The 24,037-nt window shown below is 51.9% G+C and overlaps 6 protein-coding genes across 6 annotated transcripts; 4 read left to right on the top strand and 2 right to left on the bottom strand.

Moving 5' to 3' along the window:
* The first annotated feature begins 69 nt into the window (after window positions 1–69).
* On the top strand, window positions 70–2,642 carry AFUA_1G02550 (tubulin alpha chain). The gene is made up of 7 exons (XM_744912.2): window positions 70–232; window positions 342–465; window positions 551–591; window positions 704–730; window positions 801–876; window positions 937–1,891; window positions 1,971–2,642. Exons 2-7 carry the CDS (start codon window positions 441–443, stop codon window positions 2,191–2,193), a joined length of 1,347 nt encoding a protein of 448 aa, XP_750005.1. The 5' UTR covers window positions 70–232; window positions 342–440; the 3' UTR covers window positions 2,194–2,642.
* A 107-nt stretch (window positions 2,643–2,749) lies between these two features.
* On the top strand, window positions 2,750–7,343 carry AFUA_1G02540 (EF hand domain protein; the record flags this gene model as incomplete). The annotated part of the gene is made up of 6 exons (XM_744911.2): window positions 2,750–3,191; window positions 3,323–3,480; window positions 3,549–3,672; window positions 3,749–3,937; window positions 3,999–7,252; window positions 7,314–7,343. The coding sequence occupies exons 1-6, from the start codon at window positions 3,179–3,181 to the stop codon at window positions 7,341–7,343; spliced, it is 3,768 nt and encodes a 1,255-aa protein (XP_750004.2). The 5' UTR covers window positions 2,750–3,178.
* Window positions 7,344–7,767: 424 nt separating this feature from the next.
* Window positions 7,768–9,951, bottom strand: AFUA_1G02530 (putative MFS sugar transporter; the record flags this gene model as incomplete). The annotated part of the gene is made up of 3 exons (XM_744910.2): window positions 9,343–9,951; window positions 8,981–9,283; window positions 7,768–8,911 (listed from the first exon to the last, which is right to left on the bottom strand). Exons 1-3 carry the CDS (start codon window positions 9,414–9,416, stop codon window positions 7,768–7,770), a joined length of 1,521 nt encoding a protein of 506 aa, XP_750003.2. The 5' UTR covers window positions 9,417–9,951.
* A 384-nt stretch (window positions 9,952–10,335) lies between these two features.
* On the bottom strand, window positions 10,336–10,684 carry AFUA_1G02520 (uncharacterized protein; the record flags this gene model as incomplete). The annotated part of the gene is made up of 2 exons (XM_744909.1): window positions 10,336–10,445; window positions 10,543–10,684. The coding sequence occupies 2 exons, from the start codon at window positions 10,682–10,684 to the stop codon at window positions 10,336–10,338; spliced, it is 252 nt and encodes an 83-aa protein (XP_750002.1).
* A 255-nt stretch (window positions 10,685–10,939) lies between these two features.
* On the top strand, window positions 10,940–21,941 carry AFUA_1G02510 (uncharacterized protein). The gene is made up of 6 exons (XM_077803792.1): window positions 10,940–16,950; window positions 17,016–17,726; window positions 18,051–18,484; window positions 18,727–18,973; window positions 19,126–20,074; window positions 20,138–21,941. The coding sequence occupies exons 2-6, from the start codon at window positions 17,415–17,417 to the stop codon at window positions 21,250–21,252; spliced, it is 3,057 nt and encodes a 1,018-aa protein (XP_077659965.1). The 5' UTR covers window positions 10,940–16,950; window positions 17,016–17,414; the 3' UTR covers window positions 21,253–21,941.
* A 141-nt stretch (window positions 21,942–22,082) lies between these two features.
* Window positions 22,083–23,974, top strand: AFUA_1G02500 (origin of replication complex subunit 5 family protein; the record flags this gene model as incomplete). The annotated part of the gene is made up of 3 exons (XM_744907.3): window positions 22,083–22,271; window positions 22,358–22,735; window positions 22,814–23,974. Exons 1-3 carry the CDS (start codon window positions 22,185–22,187, stop codon window positions 23,972–23,974), a joined length of 1,626 nt encoding a protein of 541 aa, XP_750000.2. The 5' UTR covers window positions 22,083–22,184.
* Between the last annotated feature and the right edge of the window lie 63 nt (window positions 23,975–24,037).

Raw genomic sequence — 24,037 nt, 5'->3', positions numbered from 1 at the left:
GCCAATCACAGCCGGCGGATCCCAACGCGACCCAACCGACGGATCAACAACGAACAAGAACGCCAGCTTGGGGGGTGACAGCGCATTACCTATTGAAGCCCATCCCAAAGGAGTGTCCACAACAAATTGAACAGGTCTGGTCTGTCTTCGTCTGAATTGATCATTCTTAGACCTCGACTTTCTCCCCCTTCCACCTTCTCCAGATTTCTTCAATTACCTCTCGAACCCCAGGGTTAGTGTTCTCCCTTTCTCCCCCTCTTCAATGTTGTGTGCTGTCCTGCCCACCACATTCTATGTTTTGTGGTGTCCGTTTACTAACCCCTGAAACACCCATACAGCAGATCGTCTTGGGTTTTTTTCGTCCTTCATTCCTCCCTCCTCCACCCACCTTTCTTAATTTATCCTTTGTGAACGGAATTTAGTCAATCGAATTCAACAAAATGAGAGAAGTCATCAGTTTGAACGGTTTGTCTCCCTTCTATCGTCTTCGTTTGACGTGTTGTTTGTTTTTCTCCGGGTTGTGTTACTAATGTTTTCTCCCTCGATACAGTCGGTCAGGCTGGTTGCCAGATCGCCAACTCTTGCTGGGAGGTATGCATTGACCATCAGTTCACCGAGTGATATTTCACATATGGGAATGGAGGATGAAACATACGTGGATGATTGGACATTGGAGGGTGGGCTAACTTTGGTTTAATTCTAGCTCTACTGCTTGGAGCACGGCATTCAGGTACGTCGACTGGATGTTATCTCTTCGAATTGACGCGTAGATTGACTGACATTTTTTTGCTGTTACCCAGCCCGATGGTTACTTGACCGAGGAGCGCAAGAAGGCCGACCCCGACCACGGATTCAGCACTTTCTTCTCTGAAACTGGTACGCTTGCTGTTTGCACTCGTTCTCCTACTTACGACCTTATGATCTGACAACGTAAAGGCCAGGGCAAATATGTTCCCCGTACCATCTACTGTGATCTCGAGCCCAATGTGGTCGATGAGGTCCGCACCGGCACCTACCGTAGCCTTTTCCACCCCGAGAACATGATCACGGGCAAGGAGGATGCCTCTAACAACTATGCTCGTGGTCACTACACCGTTGGAAAGGAGATGATCGACCAGGTTCTCGACAAGGTCCGCAGGGTTGCCGACAACTGCGCTGGTCTCCAGGGATTCCTGGTCTTCCACTCTTTCGGTGGTGGTACCGGTTCCGGTTTCGGTGCTCTGCTGATGGAGCGTCTCTCTGTGGACTATGGCAAGAAGTCGAAGCTGGAATTCTGCGTCTACCCTGCTCCCCAGAACGCCACCTCCGTTGTTGAGCCCTACAACTCCATCCTGACCACTCACACCACCCTGGAGCACTCCGACTGCAGCTTCATGGTCGACAACGAGGCCATCTACGACATTTGCCGCCGCAACCTCGGCATTGAGCGCCCCAGCTACGAGAACCTGAACCGCCTGATCGCTCAGGTTGTTTCCTCCATCACCGCCTCCCTGCGTTTCGATGGTTCCCTCAACGTCGATCTGAACGAATTCCAGACCAACCTGGTCCCCTACCCCCGTATCCACTTCCCCCTGGTCGCCTACGCTCCCGTCATCTCTGCTGCCAAGGCTTCCCACGAGGCCAACTCTGTCAACGAGATCACCTCTGCTTGCTTTGAGCCCAACAACCAGATGGTCAAGTGTGACCCCCGCAACGGCAAGTACATGGCCACCTGCCTGCTCTACCGTGGTGATGTTGTGCCCAAGGAGACCCACGCCGCTGTTGCTACCCTCAAGACCAAGCGCACCATCCAGTTCGTTGACTGGTGCCCTACTGGTTTCAAGATCGGTATTTGCTACCAGCCTCCTCAGCAGGTTCCCGGTGGTGACCTGGCCAAGCTCGACCGTGCTGTGTAAGTTTCATTCCTGTTTTCTTTTTCTCACCAAACAAATGGAGCATGAAAATAGTGAGTGAACTAACGGCAACTATAGCTGCATGCTGTCCAACACCACGGCCATCGCCGAGGCCTGGTCTGCTCTCGACCACAAGTTCGACCTCATGTACTCCAAGCGTGCCTTCGTCCACTGGTACGTTGGTGAGGGTATGGAGGAAGGTGAATTCTCCGAGGCCCGTGAGGACCTGGCTGCCCTCGAGCGTGATTACGAGGAGGTCGCCGCCGACTCGATGGATGAGGAAGTCGAGGCCGAGTACTAGACGGACGTCATCACTCGGCAGGATTCCGAAGAATGGCTGTAGAGTTTGGCCGTCCGATTTGATGCAGAGGCTGCTTCTGGCCGTTTCTGTGCTGTTGTATTGGGGACAGGCGTTTGCCAAGGTGATATACCATGGACCTGCGCGACTCATGTTGCATGCAAATACATAGGAGAAGAAGATTGGCTTAGCTCACAGACTATGTTTTTCTTTGTCTGATATATTTTTAATATCCCGAAGCAGCGATGAAATTTTACCCGCTCGTTCATATAAACAGCACCTGAAAATACGGAATTGTAATTATCTTTACTTTAGGGGGAGAAAAAAAGATCCACTGGAGGTTTGTCAACAGCGATGATTAAGAAGGTTATAATTACGGAGAGGGAGACAGCGGGAACAAGAAGTGACCAAGAAGAGAAAACAAGCAGACAATAGTATGCCATGGCAGTAAACCTCTTTTTTTCCGGGATTATTGATAAAAGGTGAAGAAGGTATAGAGAATAATGGTGGATCCAGAGTACGCTGTTCAGGGACCTTGTGCTATGGTTGGGTTACTCCCCCGGAAGCCGAAGGGAAGCTAAGCTAAGGAGGACATCATCTCTCCCTCCCTCACCTCCACTCAACCTAACTACTTACTGTACTCCGTACCTTAGTCTCATCTCTCTCCTCCCAAGAACGAAGCTCCATTTCTTGGTTGCCTGCTTGTCCTCGAGACTATTGTTCCCTCCTCTCTTCCTACTTTCCACGAGATCTTTTTCTCTTATTATAATCTAGCAATCGGTATAAGTCCGCATCCCCCTCCATTTCGTCATTCCGTCTACTCCGTTCCCCATTCATTCCCCTTACAGTTTGACGATCTATGCTCGTGGCATCATCTTCACTCTAGTCCACAGCATTCCGCTCTACCACCTCATAAGCCACAATTCGACGAGTATCCGCGAAATTTGGCCGAAGGAAAGAGGAGGCGCACTCCTCCTGAGCTACAATCATGGCTGACAGCGGTAAGCGTCCCCACCAGCAATGGTAGATCACGCTGTGGTTAGGTGAACTCCTGAGGAGAATGACCGACCCCCCGATCGAACAGCAACTTCTCCAAGCGCAGTGGGACTGACAGAGTGTCTCAACCATCTAGCACAACGCCATCCAAATCTCAATTTGACACCCGAAGAGAAACGGGTGTTTTACCAGCTCTTTCAGGCTGCTGATACCACCAACCTCGGTGTCATCACCGGCGAGGTTGCCGTTCCTTTCTTCGAGAAGACCAAGCTTGCACCGGAGACACTCGGACTGGTGAGTTGCCTTGCATGGATCGTGTCTTCCGGCGCATGTCTGGCTGACTGGTCACCGACAATGTGTAGATATGGCAGATCGCAGATAAGGAGAACAGGGGGCTCTTGACCCCATCTGGCTTTGGTGTCGTTTTGCGTCTCATTGGACACGCCCAGGCTGGTCGCGCACCTACAGAGGAGCTAGCCTTGCAACGTGAGTGCATCCTGAAGATCTTCTTGCTATGGTAGGGAGAAGGGAAAATAGCGCTGATGTTGAATTCTCTCTCTAGCTGGGCCGCTGCCTAAGTTTGAAGGCGTCATTATTGAACCTACATCTCCCACCTCTCGCTCCGCTGGTGCGACCAGCCCACCACCAGTTAGTGGGCCAATTCGAGTCCCTCCACTCAACCCGGAAGACGTCAATAAATTCACAGCGCTATTTGAGAAGTCTGATGTGTCGAGGAGCGGGGTTATCTCAGGCATGCATCCCGCAAAACGAGGAAGTATGTAGCTTTGAGGCTAATAATGCTTGCATTACAGGCGACATCGCTAAGCAAATCTTTGAACGCGCACGGTTACCAAACGAGATTCTTGGCCGCATTTGGAACCTAGCAGACACGAAGCAACGAGGCGCCCTCGATGCCACAGAATTCATCATCGCTATGCACCTCTTGACCTCCTACAAGTCGGGCGCCATGAGGGGCATCCCTCAGACTTTACCTCCTGGCTTGTATGAGGCGGCAGCACGAAGGGGCCCGGTGCGAACCTCCGTGGGGTCCCGACCCGCCCTCGACGTTCCTCCAGTCCCTGCCATTCCGCGACAGTTCACCGGACCCCAGCGGACTCAAAGCCCTCTGAATAGGTCCCAGTTCGGAACACCGCTCACTGCGCAGTCGACGGGCGGAGATTGGCTTATCACGCCAGCAGAGAAGGCACAATTCGATACCATATTTGGAACGATTGATACTGCGAAGTTGGGCGTCATCACTGGTGACCAGGCCGTAGGATTCTTCATGAAAGCTCAATTGCCTGAAGAAGTCCTAGCTCAGATTTGGGATCTCGCGGATATTGACGCTGACGGGCAATTGACGAAGGACGAATTTGCGGTCGCAATGTATCTGGTTCGTTCACAGCGTACAGGAAAGGAGCCCTTGCCGCAGACGCTTCCTCCCGCTTTGGTTCCTCCTAGTATGCGGCGTCCTACCACGGCGCAGGCAGTGCCGCCGCCTCCCCCAAGTGTCCGGTCTGCTGCGGATGACCTCTTCGGTCTTGACGCATTTTCTGCTCCTCCCGCACCTGCAGCACCTTCACAAGTACCCCAGTCCACAGGAGGTTCCAACACGCCGTTCCAGACGCCGGGTTCACCCACCTCCAGAGCGTCACCTCCAGCCAACTCGACGACTTTTAAGCCTTTCATTCCGACTTCCTCATTTGGTCAGAGTCTCCAGCCTCAAATAACTGGCGCTTCAGCCGGTGCCCCGCCACCAGTCCGTTCACCACCGCCTCCATCGGATGACCTTCTAGGTGACAACGACCCTGAGGAATCCAGTAAACTCACACAGGAAACGGCCGAGCTGGCAAATCTATCCAACCAAATAGGCTCGCTCGCCAAGGAGATGCAAAACGTTCAGACGAAGCGCACTTCTGCGGAGCACGAGCTGTCTCAGACATCTCAGCAAAAGCGTGACTTTGAGACTCGCTTAGCGCAAGCCAGAGCGATGTATGAACAGGAGGTCAAAAATTTCAAAGCTCTTGAGGAGCGACTGAACGCCTCTAAGGCGGAGACTAAGAGGTTGCAACAAGAATATGCGTTGATCGAGGGCAGTAGGCAAGATTTGCAGACTCAATATAACCAAGTTTCTGCTGCTTTGACCGCCGACCAACAGGAGAATGCGAACTTGAAAGAGAAAATTCGCCAAGCTAATGCTGCTGTCGCCCAGCTTAAGCCTGCCCTCGAGAAAGCGCGCTCTGACGCTCGGCAGCAAAAAGGCCTTGTCGCGATCAACAAGAAGCAATTAGCTACAGTGGAAGGTGAACGCGACAAAATCCAGGAGGAGATGGACACGCTCTCGAAGGAACAACCTCAAGGATCCGACGAAAGCGCTGCACCCGCGCTCGCAAGCCCTGCTCTGTCCACGGCCAGTCAAAACAACAACCCATTCTTCAGGCGGACTACCACAGCATCAAGCGACGGGCAGGGAGCGTCCCCCCAGGTTTCGAGCGAACAGCAACGTGCTTTTGACAGCCTCTTTGGCACTGCCTTTGCTCCTCCGACCACTGCTACACCCCCACCTCCCACTTCATTCCGCGCCGACTCTCGGCAGGCTTCGCTCCACTCTCCTGTTACATCCGGGGTACCAACCCCCTCTGTATCACCGCCACCTTCGGTTGGGACCGTGCCTGAACCCCCGCAGTCTCGGCAGTTCACCCCTAACGTTCTTCCCTTAGCCGAGACACAATCTGTGACCTCATCTACCAAGCCATCTCCGCCAGGTAGCAGATTTGGTGGTCCTGAGTCATCAACTGTAGGGACTCCAGCCCCAGCAGGTGCCACCGAAATTCCCTCTGCGAGTCCAGAACACGGGGAAGTACGGTCTCCCTTCGAGGAGTTCGAAGAGTCTAAGCGCTTCCCCGAAGTTCCAGTCGTCTCTGGGGAAACAGCAAGAGCAGACACTTCGGCTACTGCCAACGAGAACCAGACAGCCGCAAAGGACCCCAGCTTCGATGAGCTGTTTGGCGGTCCAGCACATCAGAGGTCACGGTCTCAGAACGCGAATGATTTTGAAGAAGCTTTTGCTGCTATGAAACAGGGTGCTGGAGCAACCAAGCCTAATGGTACAGCTCCTGCTGCGCTCTCCGAGTTCCCGCCGATCCGTGAGCTCGCCGATGATGACGATGACGACGACAGCTCTGATAGCGAGGCACCCTTGGGTTTCGATGACAATTTCACACCGACTGTTCCACCCCAAGAACAGCAAACGTCTAAGACGGACCCGATTGAGCCATCTCAGTTGGAAGCGTTTCCTGCTCCAGGGTCTATAACTCCTAGTCAGCCTCCTTCCACTGAGGCCCAGAAAAGCCCACCAAAATATGATGAGAGCGCAGAGAAGGAGGCATCTGGCGGTATGCCACCTGAATTCAACGGCCTTTTGCCAAAGCGTGAAGATCCCACACGCGCTCCGGATGCACCTCATTCAGTAGAAGCAGGCACTGGTGCCCCGATGGTTGGCGGAGAGCCGCAGCGGGATGCCCCCGGCGCTGCACCTGCTTTGGCCGCGACCAAGCCTAGTGCTCCCGATTTTGAGGCTGCTTTTGCTGGAATGGAGCTTGCCCCCGCGAAAGAAGCGGAAGACGATGATGACGCCGAGACTGAGCCGTTTGACAATAAGAATACTGCAGATTTCGACTTCTCTTTCGACGCGCCTTCACAGCAGAAGATGGGGGTACTCGGTGGAAGCACTGAGCATGCCAACCACTCTGATTTCTTCAGCTTTGAACAACAGGTGAACGCCTCAAATCAAGGTACCGCCGTATCACCGGCAGCTTCCAACTCGCAACCAGCGGCGCACGACTGGGAGGCCCTCTTCGCGCCTCTGGACAATGCTCAAGGCGCCTCCACAGGTACCAATGGGGCAACGCAACCTGCGGCGTCTGGGGATGGCAAACCGCCCGGATGGGCCCTTCAGGCTGACTCTGTGGAAGACGACCAAATCCTTCAACGGCTCACGGGTATGGGGTTTCCCCGCGATGAATCGCTCGCTGCATTAGAGAAGTTCGACTACAACATTGACAAGGTGAGTACAACGACTCTTTCAGGTTGCAAACGACGCTGAATTGACTCTTCTCTAATTTCAGGCGGTGGACTTCTTGACCTCCAAGTCTTAATGGCCCTTCATTCCTGCACATTGTCCATCTCACTCATTACTCCCTTTTCCTACATTCACCAGTTCTCCAGAATTTTATTCGATTTGCATAGCATACCCGACTTTACCCTTGTATATTTCCCGCCGGTCCCTAGCCATGCCCACAATCTAGTGCACAGAGCCCCAACATAATTTAGAACCTGAAGATGGAGTGGAGTGTACAGGATGGAAGACTCCAGAAGAGATGAGAGTGCCCGTATGTCCTAGTCATTAGCCAGTCTCGATTTTTAACTCAGTAATTGTTGATTTGAATTAGCCTGTGCCAATCTTCACTACTTCACAGTTGCTTCGCATTCTTAGGTTGTACGGTACGTGAGTAGCCATGCCTCGGCCTTCTGTTCTCGTCCCACGATTCTCTTCGAGTATAACCGAAGCAAAAGGAGCCATCAATTCGACGACCGGGTGATGGGCCTGATGGCTTTTGCCAAATGCGAGCCCAGCGACTTGGACTTGAACGCCTCCTCGATCTCATCAAGCGACTTCCCCTTAGTCTCCGGCATGAAGAGAGCGCAAACCAACGCCGTCAGCAGCGTACACCCGCCGAAGAGAAAGTACGCGCCGAAACTACTCTTGGCCAGGAGGATGGGGGTGGTCAGCGCGACTAGGAAGTTAGTGACCCAGTTGCTGCCGTGCGCGAGACTGGTGGCCGAGGCGCGGGTGCGCTGGGGCTGGATCTCCGCGGCGTAGACTTTGATGCAGATGGCCCAGGTGAGGGAGAAGATGACGGCGAAGAGGTAGATGGCGACGATGACGAGCCAGCGGCCGGGGCCGGAGGACGGGTGGACGGCGTCGGCGGCGTAGAGGGCGCCGATGAGGAACATGGTGGTGCTGAGGCCGATGCCGCCGGCGATGATGCTGTGTCTGCGGCCCCAGCGGTCGGCCCAGAGGAGGCCTGGGATGGTCACGGCGAAGATGACGAGGGCGGAGACGCCCGAGGCGAAGAAAGTGGCGGTCGAGGAGGTGAGGCCGGCTTGTTCGAAGAGGAGCGGGGCGTAGTAGAGGACGCCGTCGATGCCGGAGAGCTGCTGGAAGCCCATGAGGAAGACGGCGAGGGCGGTGCGGGCGCGGACGTCCTTGGAGAAGATGTCGAGGAGCTTGTGGCTGGCTAGTTTGAGGGGTCTTTGCGGCGGGGCGGGGGTGTGGGGGGTAAGGTCCGGGGTGAGAGTAGTTGCTGGGCAGGCGGGGAGGATCTGGATCTGGGTTCTTGCTTCTCGGGTCTGTTCGACTTCCACCTTCTCGCGTTCGGCATGGCCGACACCGAGGAGGTCCCACGTCCTTGCGGCTTCCTCGTGGCGGCCGTGGAGTGTCAGCCAGCGGGGGGACGGGACGAGGAAGAGGAATGAGGCGGCTGAGAAGAGGACGGAGAGACATGCGAGGATGAGGTATGGTGTGCGCCATGAGAAGGAAGACTCAAGCCGGGCGGTTCCGTAGCAGGTGAAAAAGCCCACTACTAGACCAAGAGTGATGAGCAATTGCGGCCCGGTGGCCAATGCGCCTCTTACGCTCGTTGGAGAGATCTCGCAGATGTACCTGTTTCAGTTAATTCCATGCGATTGAATCAAGACGGTGGATCATTTGTGGTCAGGGAATTGGACGTACACGACCAGCGTACCCAGGTACAGGCCCTCGCCTATACCCTCAATGCACCTCCCGACAATGAACATGGCAAGTCGGGCTGCTGCACCTTCGATAGCAGCGCCGATACCGAATATCAAAGCCCCGATGCTGATTCCTGTGGGTCTGCCCAGCTTATCTGCTAAGTAGCCTGCGAAGAAAGACGATATAGCTGCTGGAATGAGGATGGATGAGACTATCAATCCGTGGACGGTGGCAGATTGACTACCAAACTTCGACACGAAGCTGTCCATGACGGTGACAGGGCCGATGACGCCAGTGTCCATCCTGTTTAGCTTGTCAATAGTCTTTTCAAAGAGCACGGTGTATCATGGTGACATCCTTACCCGAACAGTAACCCTCCGCACGAGCAGAGGATACTAGCGAGGACATATCTCGGGGGCCATTGCATGAGCTTCATTGTCTGAGAATGAATGAGATGGTGTTGGATGAGAAATCAACCCAGCAGAGCGCGTCAGGAGCAGAGATATATACCATCGCACACACTCATCCAAGCAACAAAGAAGGGACCTAGTAAAAGTAGAAAAATTCTTCCTCAGTCGATGGAGTCTAGTCCATTGAGCCAGCTGACCAGATGGCCACGGTCCGCCCCCCACTGGGGGCTGCTGGAGCCATGGCATGGATTGGATGGACAATGAGCTGCAGCGCAGCGTTGTGGAGGGTCATCCGTATCTTAGAGTGAGTCACAGCGTCCCACATATGAGAGTGAGCCGGCCAAGGGCCGAGAACATTTTCAAGCAACGCCGAGTCAGGGGTGATTGGCAGCTTGTTAAGAAACCAAAAAGTTCGGAGTGGTATGGCCCGAAGCACGGGGACAATGTTGGAGTCGGAGAATATGGAGAATCCCCATGACATGCCATGTGGGGATTCAGAAAGTATATAGTGATTATTCAAAATAATTGCTGCTCGACATGGCAAACAACTTGCTAACCTTCTCTTGTTCCATCTTGCTTCAAATCTAATCACTGTAGACTGGCTAGCCGTTGAGGTAGTCTTCGTAGACATATATATCACCTCTCATTCCCAAAAAAACTCGGAAAACTACGTCTCTCCTCTTCCAGCAATGGTATACCATTTCTTATTTGCGTTCCTCCTGGGTACCCGCAGAACTCTGGTATGGTTTCATCAGGAGGCTTCAATAAGAATGTGAGGCCCGCGTACAATCCGCTGGCCTACAGGGTAACTAGCATACAAGTTCATAAGCCCCTTCTACCGTGGATACTACAACTTCACTCAAGAGTCGACGGGGTACCTTGTACGCATATGGCTAATGATAGGCTACACGTCATCTCACCAGCCTGGTTGCGATCTTCGGCTTTTCAGCCTTGAAGCCCAAGCAGACCAGAGATCCGCACCAGACCCAGGTATGCACTGAAAGCCAACGGAGCTTGCCTTGTGGCATTCGAAGGATGAGACGCAGGATACGGCGCTAATTTCATGACGGCCAAGATGGTGCTTTCCACTACGAGGCAGCCGGATTCTGAAATCAGCTATCAGTGCAGGATATTCGCGTCAGATCAGCTTACAGGTCGCCGTACCCAAAGCTAAGAGCCCTCCTTTCAAAGATTCATCGTGGGGATTATCTATGATGGCTTCAGCGACAATGTCAAAGATACAGCCAAAGGTGCTGTGAAGGTGTTCCAAGAACCTGACCTCTGGGAGCTTCATGTCTGGGGATCTGACATCTCCGATTGGCAACACCTAACTGCTCATTGGCAACAAGGCGTAGCTCAAATTGCCAGAGAGCCACAAGCATGCGCACGTTATCATGCTGGAAGATTGTTGGACTGCTATTACTGCTCACCAGAGGAATGTATCTTTGGGCAATACTGCTACCACTATGTCAATCTGCAGCATCCCGAGGTAAAGATCTCACATCTTGAATGACATGTCATGTACTTGGTTGGCTAACCCTGTTGCTAGTGTCCAATCTTCCAGAACTTGAGGAGCACCAAATGTAAATAAAGCAGCTCATGAGTACCTCTTCCCGTCGTGCAGTGCCAAAGACGATTACGCGCGCGAGGAGGACAAGTGCCCCCATCTAGTAGCACAACATATTCCGCGAACAGTTCTTCGCGACTGCATCAGATATGCAGGATACGTACTGTCCTTCAACGACTCTGGACTATAATGCTTTGCTCTACGGCATTTCATCAGCAGTCTTTCCAGGGACTTGCTGAATTCGTCGTCCAAGGCAGCTCACAATCTCCTTCTGTCAAAGGCCAACCGCTAGCCAAGAGATCTTGAAGTCAATTCCAATACGAAGTATGGCGCGCTGCATGGGCTGTTAGTACAATCATTGTCCAGATGCTCCACGGAGAAGTTCATGTAGTCCTTCAATACCGAGTAAGATGATATTCGACATTAGACTATCCTCGTGGACAGCCAAACTCTCAAGGCTTGTGTCAAGAAGAGGATCGAGTCTCACTCAGAGCACACAGACCGATGAATTGAAAGACCTCAGAGCCAGTCACACTCTTGCCAACCTACTTACATAGGATGAGCTTAATTGTTCCCTTGGGTTAGTTGTCGATGGCGAGGGGTGTCTGGAATGTCCAGCGGTCTCTCTTAGCAGACAGGAGTTCGCGGGCGAAGAGTGCTCCGTAGTCTGGACCATTCCCGTCTTGCGAAAATCGTTCATTCATTTATGATTTGAGGGAATTGAGGCCCCTAAAGTATACATCTCGAGAATCTAGATAGATCATTCATCGCTCAAGGAGTGCCCCATGGGGAACACCCCAGGCCGCGCTATAAACCACACCCTCAGAAGCACTCCCAACTATACCAATGATACGATTTACAGCAATGCAGCCTTCGCCCTCCTAAGGGCAATAGAGGACTTCTGATCCAGTCAAGGGACTAGCGACGCCCTCGACTGGAAAAGCCTCCACCAGTGGCCCCTTCCAGCAAACGTTAAAAAAGAATCTTAGGACTCTCATGGTCGCCCTGGGGGCTACAAGTGACAGCCCCCCGGACTTCATCGCGCCCACCAATCTGTAGGTTGGGAGTCGGGTTTCCTTGCACCTGTGACCAGTACTGTTGCAGAATCGGCTGGGAAACTATGGATAGGGCAGACGCTGTATCAGCGCAAAATTCTTATTCAGATCCGACTGGCGTCATTGTAACAGCTGTGATGTGGGAATATGCTCGATATGAGGGAATGCCACCGCATCCGACTAGACAAGGGCACAGAAGTCTTGACCAGCAGTTTGCAGTCTAGGGTTTATGGGCTTTGGATTGACCAATGGACCGGCCGCTGCACAGCTTCGTAAACGGCCTTTTTAGGAAAGGGTGGATGAGTTTCCCACAGTCATCATCGATGGTTTGTCGACCTATCTTGAGTCTAGCTACTCTGTGGGCAGGGAAAAACGGAAAATTCGGCTGAGGGCAGGTTGAGCGTTCACCAGTCTGATATGGTCAACGGAAAGCCCCGAATCCAAGATGGGCAAATGCATTCTGTTTGTAGATTGGGCATTCATCTGCCTCAAAGACCTCTTGAGATCAAACAACAGAGACCCTATCAAGCGGCGTAGCCAATTGGGAACAGCCATGCAAGATCTCAGTGTGTATAGTGTGTATGCAGCCTGGAACATCCAGTCCAAGTGCACTATGGAAGTATGGCCTTGTCTTGAAGCAACTCTGTCCCAAATACAGCTGGCTGCATCAAGGACTTGCCATTGGCCAACTGTCAGACTCTCGTAGCTTTTGACTTGATATTGCCGTTGAGCTGTTGCAGTTTCTGGCTTGCTCAAAATGTCTGTTATACATTACGAGCCAATGGAACGAGCTCTCGACCCAACTCCAGGATGCACGTCCAAGACATGCGACAGGTTCTGGCCGCATAACATCACCACCCTGACCTGAGCGTTCGCCCTGTCGGCCCAAGCAGAGTGAGCTGGCAGGAGCTTTCGAGACTAGTTGTTTCTCGGAGAATACTGACGGCAAAATGGCGGTCGAATGATCACTGTCCTTTGTTCGTCCTCGGTGTGTGGAGGAGCCAGTTTAGGGTTTGGGAAGTTTTCAAAACGGCATCTCCTTTCTCACTTGTGGTGGCATACTAATTTCACCTGTTCCTGACGTCTTGCAGCCGTAAGAGAGGTATTACGACTTAAGACTCGCTAACGTTCACCAAGGACACCTAGTTCAAGCCAAGCCAGCGCTGCCATCTCCACTCCTGTTGAAGAATGAGTCAACTTTAAAGACTAGCGAGGTTGGGCAACAATCTGGAAGGCGTCTAAAGTGATCTTTTTGGGCCTTCACTCCAAGGCCTGCCTCCATCCGTGACGGTGGACCGGAGCAAAAGCCAATTCAATTGATGACTTGATCAGTGTGTAACGCTGGGCAATGGATACCACCACCCAGTAAATATTCAACGTATACAATGGCCTAGAGCTCCCGAATTCGCAAGATCTCATTAGCAAAACACTAGAAGTCTTGAGCCTTGTCAACCCTTCCCGGATTGCCTATGTGGGGTTCGTCAAGCTTGTGGCGCGAGATTCCGCTGACCGCAACTTCACTATTTTTGCCACTTGGCAACCCACCGGTGTCCTGCGAGAGCTCGCTGTCCTCTAGTTCGGATGCACTGTGCGGTGGACATTGGTAAGGTAAGGTCATGTCTCTCGATGCTATTCTCATGAGTTGAAAGAAGCTCATGCCGCTTCGTGGCGGGCAAATTCATCACGTGCGAGCTCCGAGATGAAGTTTCCAAGACGAGTATATGCGTTTGAAAGTGTATCCAACGGTATTAAAGTTGGTCTCGAGAACGGACGGTGCATTTCTCCATTATGCGAGTGCCGTCCTGACGGACATAAATCGCACAGACAGGTGGATCATAACGCAGTCGCCATTGGACCAGAGCAGTGTGGAGATCACTACAATGACACAGAGAGCCAAAATTGTTGATTAGCAAATAGCAGAGTCGGGGTAGAGCGGCCTTAGTTTCTGACCAGTCAACGACAGTTGTATCATCAGTGGGGCACTGAGAGACGCAGTTGACCTCGTTCTCAAGCAGCTGCCATCAACAATGCAGGAATGAGGTTCAGCCATAACATGTCGATGGACTAGAGATAGCTTGCCCTTCATGTCGAGAAGAAAGTCACAATTGCATCGATGAAGGTAAAAGCGTCAAGGACGACTCGAGACTTCCAGAGTCTGGCTGATGTGGAAGCCTGTACCTAGTTACTCGGTAGGTTAGTCACGTAACATGAAACGCCCCACTGATAAGCGATAACGCTCAAAGCAGTGAGGGGAAGTTCTGTATGGAGTTCCTAAGGCATGTACTCTGTAGAGAGGCCATGCGCTGCGCATGACTTCCCGTTCTGACTAACCTGAGGAATGGGATGAGAATCCAGACATCCAATAACGAGGAAGGTTGGAAAAAGATGAAGCGACGAACTCAGGTGTGTGTCGCAGTCTGTAAGATAGAGTCTACTGTAGCGCCCGCAGGGCCCAGGCCCATGCTTTGACCCTCCCTATTTCCATGGCCGGAATTGTAAGATTCAGTGATCTAGTATCAAGCATCAAAGTGTCGCATGATCTGGTTCTGGTCGCTAATTCGACATGATTATCCGTCTTAAAGATCAATAACATATGTAGCTGACCTGTAGCGCAATAGTAGTTGTGCGCCAGCTAGTCTATTAAAGTGGCATCGAGGATGGAGATCTGACGGAGATCTTAACACAGAGTCCAGAGAACTTCGCCTCTTTTGTCACCATTTCCAGTTGTCACCATCAGTTCGGATATCCAGAAGAGGAGTATGGACTACGGAGGAGATCCGGGACTCCAGTGATCGCCAGTATTTGCCCCCATTACTTACAATAGGTAATTCTCAAAATTTCCGCAGTGAAGAGGGATTCCCATGCGACACACACCTTCAAGCCCTTCCAATCAAGGGGCTCTTCGGCTCACCTGCACGCCCATTGGGATCTGCAACAAACGATGATTTGTCTACGGATAGTTCTTATTTGTACACCGCCTTTCCTGTGCTGCACCAGTCAGGCTAATAAGGGCCTAAGTCTCTAAGGACGAAGAATGCAGCACTCTCCATAGGTACCTGACCCAGGCATCTTCTAGTAGTATTCTTATTTTTGGACCAGCAATCAACCGATGTTTGTTGACCGCAGAATCGGTTGATCCGTGGTACTAGGCCGATAATATCCCCTGGATTCTCGAAGTAGGGCGTACGTCGTGATTCTGGAACCAGGATCGTGGGTAGCGCTCACGCTATCCGACAGTGAACCCTGGAACCTCCCAATTGCTCCCTCGATTACAAATAAAAACAAAACACACCCAAGTCAGAAAAAGGGGAAAAAAACGCCCAAAGAGAGGATACTATGGGTCTAGTACCTGGGGAAAGTTAGGTAACCCAGCTCCAATGTCGCGAACCATTCAGACACGCGTGGCAAACCACATATACGTCCTGTGTGGTTGTGCTGCGCTTATTTGAATAATAGGTACTTTGTGGAATACCACAGATGACTTGCTACTACTCCGTACTTGTAGTGTCAATGAAAAGAAAAGAAGTTGATTGCCTTGTCTAGGAGGAAGAACTTCGAAGAAGTAGTAACCTATTAATCCGAATTGCCTGAACTATATCTATAATGGAAAATTGTTCTTGGTCCGTCTATTAAAGTCAAGACCGTAATGGCAGTATTTTTCGATTGTACCTGAACCTTGTACCATTTTCTTATGTTCCTTTGATACCCTTGTATTTGTCAGGCCTTTCTTCTGACGGAATAATTCAAGTGTGATCACAACCTACACTGATTAGATGTGATCTGCTGTCACATCTGTGGAAGAATTAAATGTCTCCGCTCAATGCAGACGAAGACGTGCAGGGGCCCACGCTCCTGACAAGCACAACTCAGCTGGGAGAAGACCCCTTGCACGAGCCTGTCTACAGAGTACTGATCAAATACTCTCAGCATTCGCAGCTGATCAAAGCTACAGAGCATGTTTGTCTGAGCTGGTGCCGGTCGTTTCAAAGTGGCCGATGATGAAGAAAGATAAGGACCAATCTTACAAGCCGCAGTAAGCCCAGTTCAGCCCCTAGAGAGAGCTACCAAGCCTACCATCACACCCCAACAAAGGCGTGCAGTAGCCTCAGAATCCACGCAGGGAGCAGCAAAGCAAGGTCCAATCAAGGGCCGTCCAGGAGTCATACATTTTGGATCCGTCAGAAAGATAATCATTGTCGCAACGAGGCTTGTCATCAACAGAGATGACACCTCATCACCGTGCTTGCTTGGTCTTGGGCTTTGAAAAGGCTGAGGATCTCCGTTAATTAATTGCATGGCGAATTGGCGATGGAAAAGTCATCAACTTCCCCTGTCGGCCAAGAGAGGGATGATCACGAACACGCCTTGAGGCACTGCTCCATACGAATCTCCCAAAAAATAAGAAGAGCTAGGATGTTCCAGCTCACAGACCCCAAGGGATATGCAGCTCCAACTAAGTATGCTAGTAGTAGACTTGATGGCGATGACCTGCTGCGTTATCATTCTTGACAATTGCGCCGAAGAGCTCGAAGATACCTTTGGAGATTATTTTGCGTCTACATCAAACCAAATCAACAGGCACAGATCAGCATATATCAAAGTTAATAAGTAATAATGGTAGATATGAAATCCCCTCAAAGAATCGGGTTTTCAAGTCGAATCGGTTCTGTTCTGACTTGGATGAGTATTCGAAACTCCCCGCTCTGGAAGTCCCAGCCGCCCGCTTGTCTCTAATAGTTAGTTCCCCTCCCATTTCCCGCCCATTCTGGCTTACTGTTTCCTCTCTGCCCTTTTCCTCCACTTCAAATCATCTGTATAACATCTATTTTCCCTTCGTCATTGTGGTTTTGGATATACTCTCTTTTTATATTGTTCATTCGTTTCATCCTCGTCGCCTCCGGCCGCTCGGTTCTTCGAGCGAGTACGGATAAAGCAGCTGTAAGAATGCCAATACCCGCCTTGTGATTCAAAGCACCACTGATCGAGATCTCCGCACCCTTTAGGACCACGTCGTTGGGAATCCAACTCACTGCCTGAAAGCGACAAAACGATCGCTTCCCCCCCTGCTCTATCAGACGACTGTCGACGGAAGCTCCTCCCCATACTGAGATTTAGGCTCTCGAGGCGTTCATTGTCTGTAAGTTGTGGCCTTTTTCCCCGAAGATTTGCTCCGCCGAAGTAACCCCTCTTGCCCCTCTGAAACTCCTTACTTTGCACACTGCTGTCCGAGGAAGCACACCGCCAACCGATGTCTCCCTCGCTGGTTTCCTGGTGGTTATGCCCAATGCCGTTGTTTGCTTAGATGGCATCGGTACCAGTTGTTGTTATTGCTTCCTTAAATCTCTCGCGTCACCCGAAAATGCCAGAATATGACTTGTGCTCTAACCTGTCTCAACCCCTGAATGGAATTAGTGCGCGAATCCTGTCCTATCCTGCCCAAGATGGCCTTCAAGAATGGGCTGAGTGAACGCCTCGATGAGCTGCGCTTCCCTTCCCCACGGTCTCCCCCCTCCGAGTCCGCGTTCCCTGGCTATAACTCGCTCTCTCCGGGCCATACGAGTTTCGTTTCGGCCTTCCCGCGGTCGTCAGGCGATGTGCGCGCCAACCTCCAACGACGATTTACCACGGACTCAAGTAAGCTCTCTTCGTGGAGCTACTTGAACCAAGTCGGAGGCCCTTCTCAAGTCGCCGATCCACTAGATTTGCTCTCATCGGTAAGCTTCCCATATCAATAGGCTATTGTATTTTGCCCAGTTTGGTCAGCCTTGCAACCGACCTTTCGATATGAATTGAGTTGCCCTGTAGTGTTTGCTTTCCATCCATGCGCTATGCTATTGTCTGTTCTGCATCCCCCTATTGAACGTGCCCTACGCGCGCCCCTCCCGCTACTGTAGTCATTCACTGTTGGTTACTATTTTTCATTCACCCGACCTCGATTGACCAGGCCGATTGTATCCCGCGCATGACCTCCACACCTTTGGGAATGATGTCATTTTGAAATCAGTGCTTGCTCCTTTGTGGTTCTGACTCTGTTCCAGTTCGAGAAGAAACGTCAACATATAGAGTATATGCGGGAGCAGAGGAGAAGGTTCGAAGAAGATATGAAGCTGCTGGATATGCAGCACGAGAAAGAGAAGCAGGAGATGGATCAGCTGGCCAGGGACTTGGCCAAAGCTGGGCTGTCGGGACCCGTCAGCGAGCCTACTACCCCCCCAGAGTACCGTGAAAGAGGCTTTGCTGGTGCATTCACTCGCCCAACTCGCTTCTCTACCTCTAGCGTGACCTCCTCTCCCGGCTTCTTCAACGTCTTCGCACCTTCTCAAGTTACATCTCCGCCAAGTCAAACAACACATAGCTCTGCTCACACACCTACCAATCGTTTTTCTGTCCATTCGGTTCCTGGATCTCGTAGAAATTCCGAAAAGGAGGATTTTGCTCAAGAAACTACTTCTCCCTTTCGTCCTGGACCTTCGTAAGTAGCTGATTCCCCCTTCTTTCACACATCTCGCTTTGCTGCTGCTGGGTTGCTTTGACAAAGCTTGCTTTGATTAAGCTCTTCTGGGGTTCCCCACAAGATCTGGCAAAAGGCCTGCATTCATCTATTTTGCTGGCTTAGCGTCCTTTCGCTTGCCATTCCTCACAAACGCTCATTGGTTCACGGCCTCCTGCATGATTGTTAAATCTGGGGTAGCTGACTGACTTCTTCTACCCCAGGATTCACCGCTATTCAATGCCCTCCACTGGTCTAGGATCACAGATTCGTCCTAATATTGCTGCGTTCAGCAACACCTCAGGCCTGGACTCCTTCTCTGCTGCGAAGTACTTGTTCCAAAACGAGGACGACAGAGCCACTGTGACAGAGGAGGATCGAATTCCTACCCCTGACATCAAGAGCTACCTCAAACTGACAGACCCCGACGACAAGTTTCCTACACTGTCACGCAGGAGCGATTCTGGCTTGGTAAGTTTCCAGTGAATTATCGTGTGCATGGGTTGTCGGTACATGCTCTTTCTCCACACAATGTTCCTTCCTCTGATCCCGCTCTCACCCCGTGGATACCATTTTTCTTTGTCATTTTGTATCTGGTCGACTTTGCTGATTATTATCCGCAGCTGTCTGCAAACTCGGACGCGTTGGATCTAGCAAATTCGCGTACTCCTAACCCAGAGACTTGGAACTCACACAGCCGCCATCGCTCCTCCCATCAGAGCATGCCTCAGAACGCCCTGAACATGTTCCGTCTTGATCAGCTCGGAAACTCTACTAGCGAGAGCCACGCTCAAGCGTCCAACCCTGCTCGTCACATTGCGAGACACTCCCTGGAAGCAACCCTCTTACACAGCCAGGAGGGAGGCCACGGAAATATAGGTCCAGCTGTCTCAAGTCGTCCAACTTCGCTCCAGACGTCTTACTCCACGAACGACGTTCCCACTATCAAGGGAGACGGATTCAACCCTGCGATTACGCCCCCCAAGGCGCATGCTGAGAGTTTTCAGCAACATAACACCAGCCTGGGCAGACTTCCAGCCAATTCCATTGGCACTCAGCAGAAGGACGCCGTGCAACATGATGAGCCCAAGCCTCAGAATTCCCTGACTCAGCAGACGACCTTGCAGGCTAGTGCTCCTCCTTTTGGACCACAGCTTACTGCTGCCGCAGTAACCCAAAATACGGTTACTCCGACTGCGATGACTGCGTTCCCAGCGCCTTTCTACGGCTATGGAATCCAAACATACATGGGAAACCCTGTCCAGGTCAATGGCCAACTCCAGAACTTCAGCCCCACCGCCCCCTACGGTGCTTATCCTCCTTACGGTAACTATCGACTGGCAGAAGGTCAAGCCAAAGGCGTTGCTGCTCGCAGAAGCGGTGACGGAGACTCTAACCAACTGTCTCGCTTCACCAATTTTCCGCTGGAGCATTATCGGGGCGAGCTGTACACCCTTTGCAAAGATCAGCATGGCTGTAGGTATCTGCAGAGAAAGCTGGAGGAACGTAACCCTGAACATGTTCAACTCATATTCGACGAAACTAATATGCACGTTGTTGAGCTAATGACTGGTTCGTAAAACTTACCCCACTTGCATCTGGAGAAACATTTGTCTTCTAACATTGTCCCAACAGATCCATTCGGCAACTACCTGTGCCAGAAACTGCTTGAGTTCTCTAATGACGAGCAGCGAACCGCTCTAATTAATAACGCTGCCAACCAACTTGTGAAAATAGCCTTGAACCAGCATGGCACTAGAGCTTTGCAGAAGATGATTGAATTCATCTCAACCCCCGAACAAATCCAGACGGTCATCCAAGCTCTACGTGATCATGTTGTGGAGCTGGTTCAGGACCTGAATGGCAACCATGTCATCCAGAAGTGTCTCAACCGTCTTTCTGCCGAAGACGCACAGTTCATCTATGACGCCGTTGGCGCCAATTGTGTGGTTGTCGGCACCCATCGACACGGATGCTGTGTCCTGCAGCGCTGCATTGACCACGCCTCTGGCGAGCAGAGAGCTCGTTTGATCGCTCAAATTACGGCCAATGCTTTCGCATTGGTCCAGGATCCATTTGGTAACTACGTTGTGCAATACATCTTGGATCTTGCGGAGCCTCATTTCACAGAGCCTCTCTGCCAAGCTTTCCGTGGCAATATCCCAGCTCTGTCGAAGCAAAAGTTCAGCTCCAATGTGATCGAGAAGTGCCTGCGTACCGCCGAGTTCCAGATGAGACGCCAAATGATCGATGAAATGCTGGCAGGAACTGAGCTTGAGAAGATGCTTCGCGACTCCTTCGCCAATTACGTTGTCCAGACTGCTATGGACTTCGCAGACCCAGAAACCAGAGCTCGTATCGTCGACGCTATTCGCCCAATCCTGCCTTCCATCCGGCAGACTCCTCATGGCCGCCGCATCGCCGGCAAAATGATGGCATCCGAAGGCTCCGGTAGGGGAAGTGCCGCGACAAGCGGACAGGTCACGCCGAACGAGATGAATTCTGCCCAGCTTCCGGGTCCTTTGCAAGGACCACAGAAGCCATTCTTGTATCAACACAACTCATTTCCTGCTCCCACTGTCGGACCCCAATTTGGAAGTCAGAACTTCATGCCCGCTTCTGGCTCCGGCTCTGTTTCCAACACCACATCTGGCGGTGCTAGCGATAACTCTTCCGGCATTTATGCCCCTGCTGCTCAGCAACCGAACGGCAATATCGGAGCTCAGAGCCAGCTGTACGCTTACTTCTAATTGCTACGCTGTCTCCCGGGTCGTCAGCTCTTGCTGGGCACATGTACTCATATTGAGATGATGCTACGATCTTGATGAACTTACGGCCACCTTAACCCAAGGTCAACTAGGGGAACATGGCTTTTGATACCACAGCAAGATTTTTAACCTCCATGCAATCCATCTGCGTTTTGTGCTATTTTATGATGATATGATGCAGTTGATGACAATGCACACGCGTGCATTATTATTATGCCCTGTACTTTTTGCAACACTATCCTGCATATTGGCCTCTGCTACTGCAATCTTGCGTCACATGCATACAGCATCTTTTACGAACTCCACATGTGCTTTTAGCTCTTTCCATTCCAGATCTGTCTTTTTTTGGCATTTTTTCTTCGTTTCGCTTGTGATATGGACCATCAATCGAGATTTGGTAGTGCTGCTGGTTAAGGAGCCTGGCTACTCCGACCACGCGGGCAAGGCAGTCATTGGATTTGACTTGAGACTGGTCCCTGAGCTGGCTTCGTTTTCTCAGCAAGGAAATAAGGCCCAAGCACCTTCCTCTATGTGTTCTGCCAGTTCAGGTTTTTTTGTTGTCTTATCTCTGATTGCTGCCGTTTTCTTCCATGATTGTCACAATAGCACATTCGGTAGAATAGATGTACCCATACTTTTAAGTGACTTACTCTCTGCAATCCACGATTTCCCATGTGCAAACTTGTAGTCAAGACACCAATTCGAGTTGTCTCTCACATCTACTCCGTACATATAAACGGTACGGAGATCCACGTGACTTGGCATGTGAAAGGCTTCCGCGTGTGTCTTCCCAATCAATTAATCCAACGAAGCAGGGTGGTACATAACCACATCATTTACGTACGGGATACACCTCATTGCTTAGCTTCAGAGCTTGGAGCGTAGGCAACTCTCACTTGTCTTCCATTACCCCTATGCTCTGCGCGGATAATCTCCGGTCAATCAGCCAGCGATGGCCGTGTCGTGAGGTCCAGACCAGGCAGCTCGCCTGTCTTCTTGGAGTACGTTTGTTACAGTCACGTTGAGCTTGTTGTCCACGCCAAGTAATGGGATACATATTGCATCTAGGACTAACATTGCCTCCTAGCCTGGGATATCTAGTCCGTCTACTGTTGTCGTCCACGGTATCTCCGCAACATGCAAGTCAACTATCGTCCGCGCCGTCCTCTCCGCCCTTGCGGTGCCGCACGCCATTGTTCGGAGCACAGAGTGTATTACGGGTCGTCATCTGCTGACGAAGATTCTTTGGGCGACGCTGGAGGCACTGGGGCTCAAGGATGAGTGGGAGAAGTTCGGAAAGGGCCGGTGCGAGCATGTTAGTACACTCGCGGTGCTACTTGCCGAGTGCCTCGCTCCGAATGCCGGGAAGAAGACAGAGAAGTTTGTGCTTGTGCTAGATGAGATCGATAGGCAGCGGGAGGCGCCGCAGACGCTTCTTGCTGCTCTGGCCAGGCTTGGGGAGGTGGTAAGCCGCTTGTTTTATAAGAGAATTAAGAAGTGTTGTGGACAATGATTGTTAACTCGATTCTCTTGGTGTTGCCAGATCCCCTCACTATGTGTCGTTTTGATCCTCAGCTCGACACCGCGTCCTCTCTTCTTGCAGTCTGCCGCTGTTCCGCATATCAACTTCCCTCCATACACGCGCAAAGAGGCAACTACCATCATCCTGAACTCCGAATCACCGCCCGTCTACGGACTCCCTCAGGAAACCGCTGCGAAGCTATACCCCCATTTCGTATCTGCCGTCTATGACTCGCTGGTCGGGCCTACGGCCAGCTCGATACCTACCTTCCGGTCGATATGCGAGAAACTCTGGCCGCAGTTCGTCTCGCCAATCGTCACCGGTGAGACAGCCCCGGGAGGCAACGAATGGGACTTCTCCCGGCTGCTGGTCAAGAACCGCGCGCTGTTTCGCCAGCAAGGCGAAGCTGCGCTGGTACACCACATCGTCACCGAGGACTCAGCACCCACTACCAACGGTGCCGGCTCCAGCCTCCTCAAACCCTCGCTGACTGCAGCGTCTGCCCCCTCCCCGCTCCCTTCCCTCCCCTACTTCCCTACTTTAATCCTCACCTCCGCCTACCTCGCCTCACACACCCCGCAACGCCTCGACACAATCTTCTTCTCCAAATTCTCCTCGTCCTCGCTATCGGCACGCAACAAGCGCGCCCATCACAGACGACGCCTGAAACTCCTCTCCCAGGCGCAAGCCGAAGACGCCAGAACAGCCGGCCAAGACCCCTCCACCCCCGGCAAGAAGGGCAAGAGGCAGAAGACGCGCATCACAAAGTCCACGCTCGAGTCCGCCTTCGCGACCACCTCCGCTACTACCTCCGGCGGCGCCCCTGGTATCACCGGCCCGTCTACTATCCTCACTGCCCGTCCGTTTCCCCTGGAGCGATTAATAGCTATCTACCACGCTATCGATCCGAATCCCCCTGCGAACCCCATCCGTATGACGGCTGTAGCTGATGCGATATACGCGGAGTTGGCTACTCTCCGGCGTCTGCGGCTGGTCGTGCCGGCAGCGGGTCGGGATAGCTCTAGTCGCATGGGGGCGAGTGTTGGGGGTTCGGGCAGCGGTAATACGACTTCTGATGCTGGTGAGAAATGGTGTGTTAATGTCTCCGGCGATTGGATTGGGGAAATGGCCAAAGGGATCGGAGTGGAAGTTGGGGAATGGCTAGCAGGTGGATTGGATTAAAAGCCTGTCAATCGACTAGGACTGGTCCATTCATTAGTGTCACAATGGCTGGTTTATATTCAT

Source organism: Aspergillus fumigatus, chromosome 1 (genome assembly GCF_000002655.1).
Source record: "Aspergillus fumigatus Af293 chromosome 1, whole genome shotgun sequence".
In the NCBI taxonomy this organism is placed as follows: Eukaryota; Fungi; Ascomycota; class Eurotiomycetes; order Eurotiales; family Aspergillaceae; genus Aspergillus; species Aspergillus fumigatus.
The sequence above is the reverse complement of the archived record's forward strand: the minus strand, read 5'-3'. Positions and strand labels throughout refer to the sequence as shown.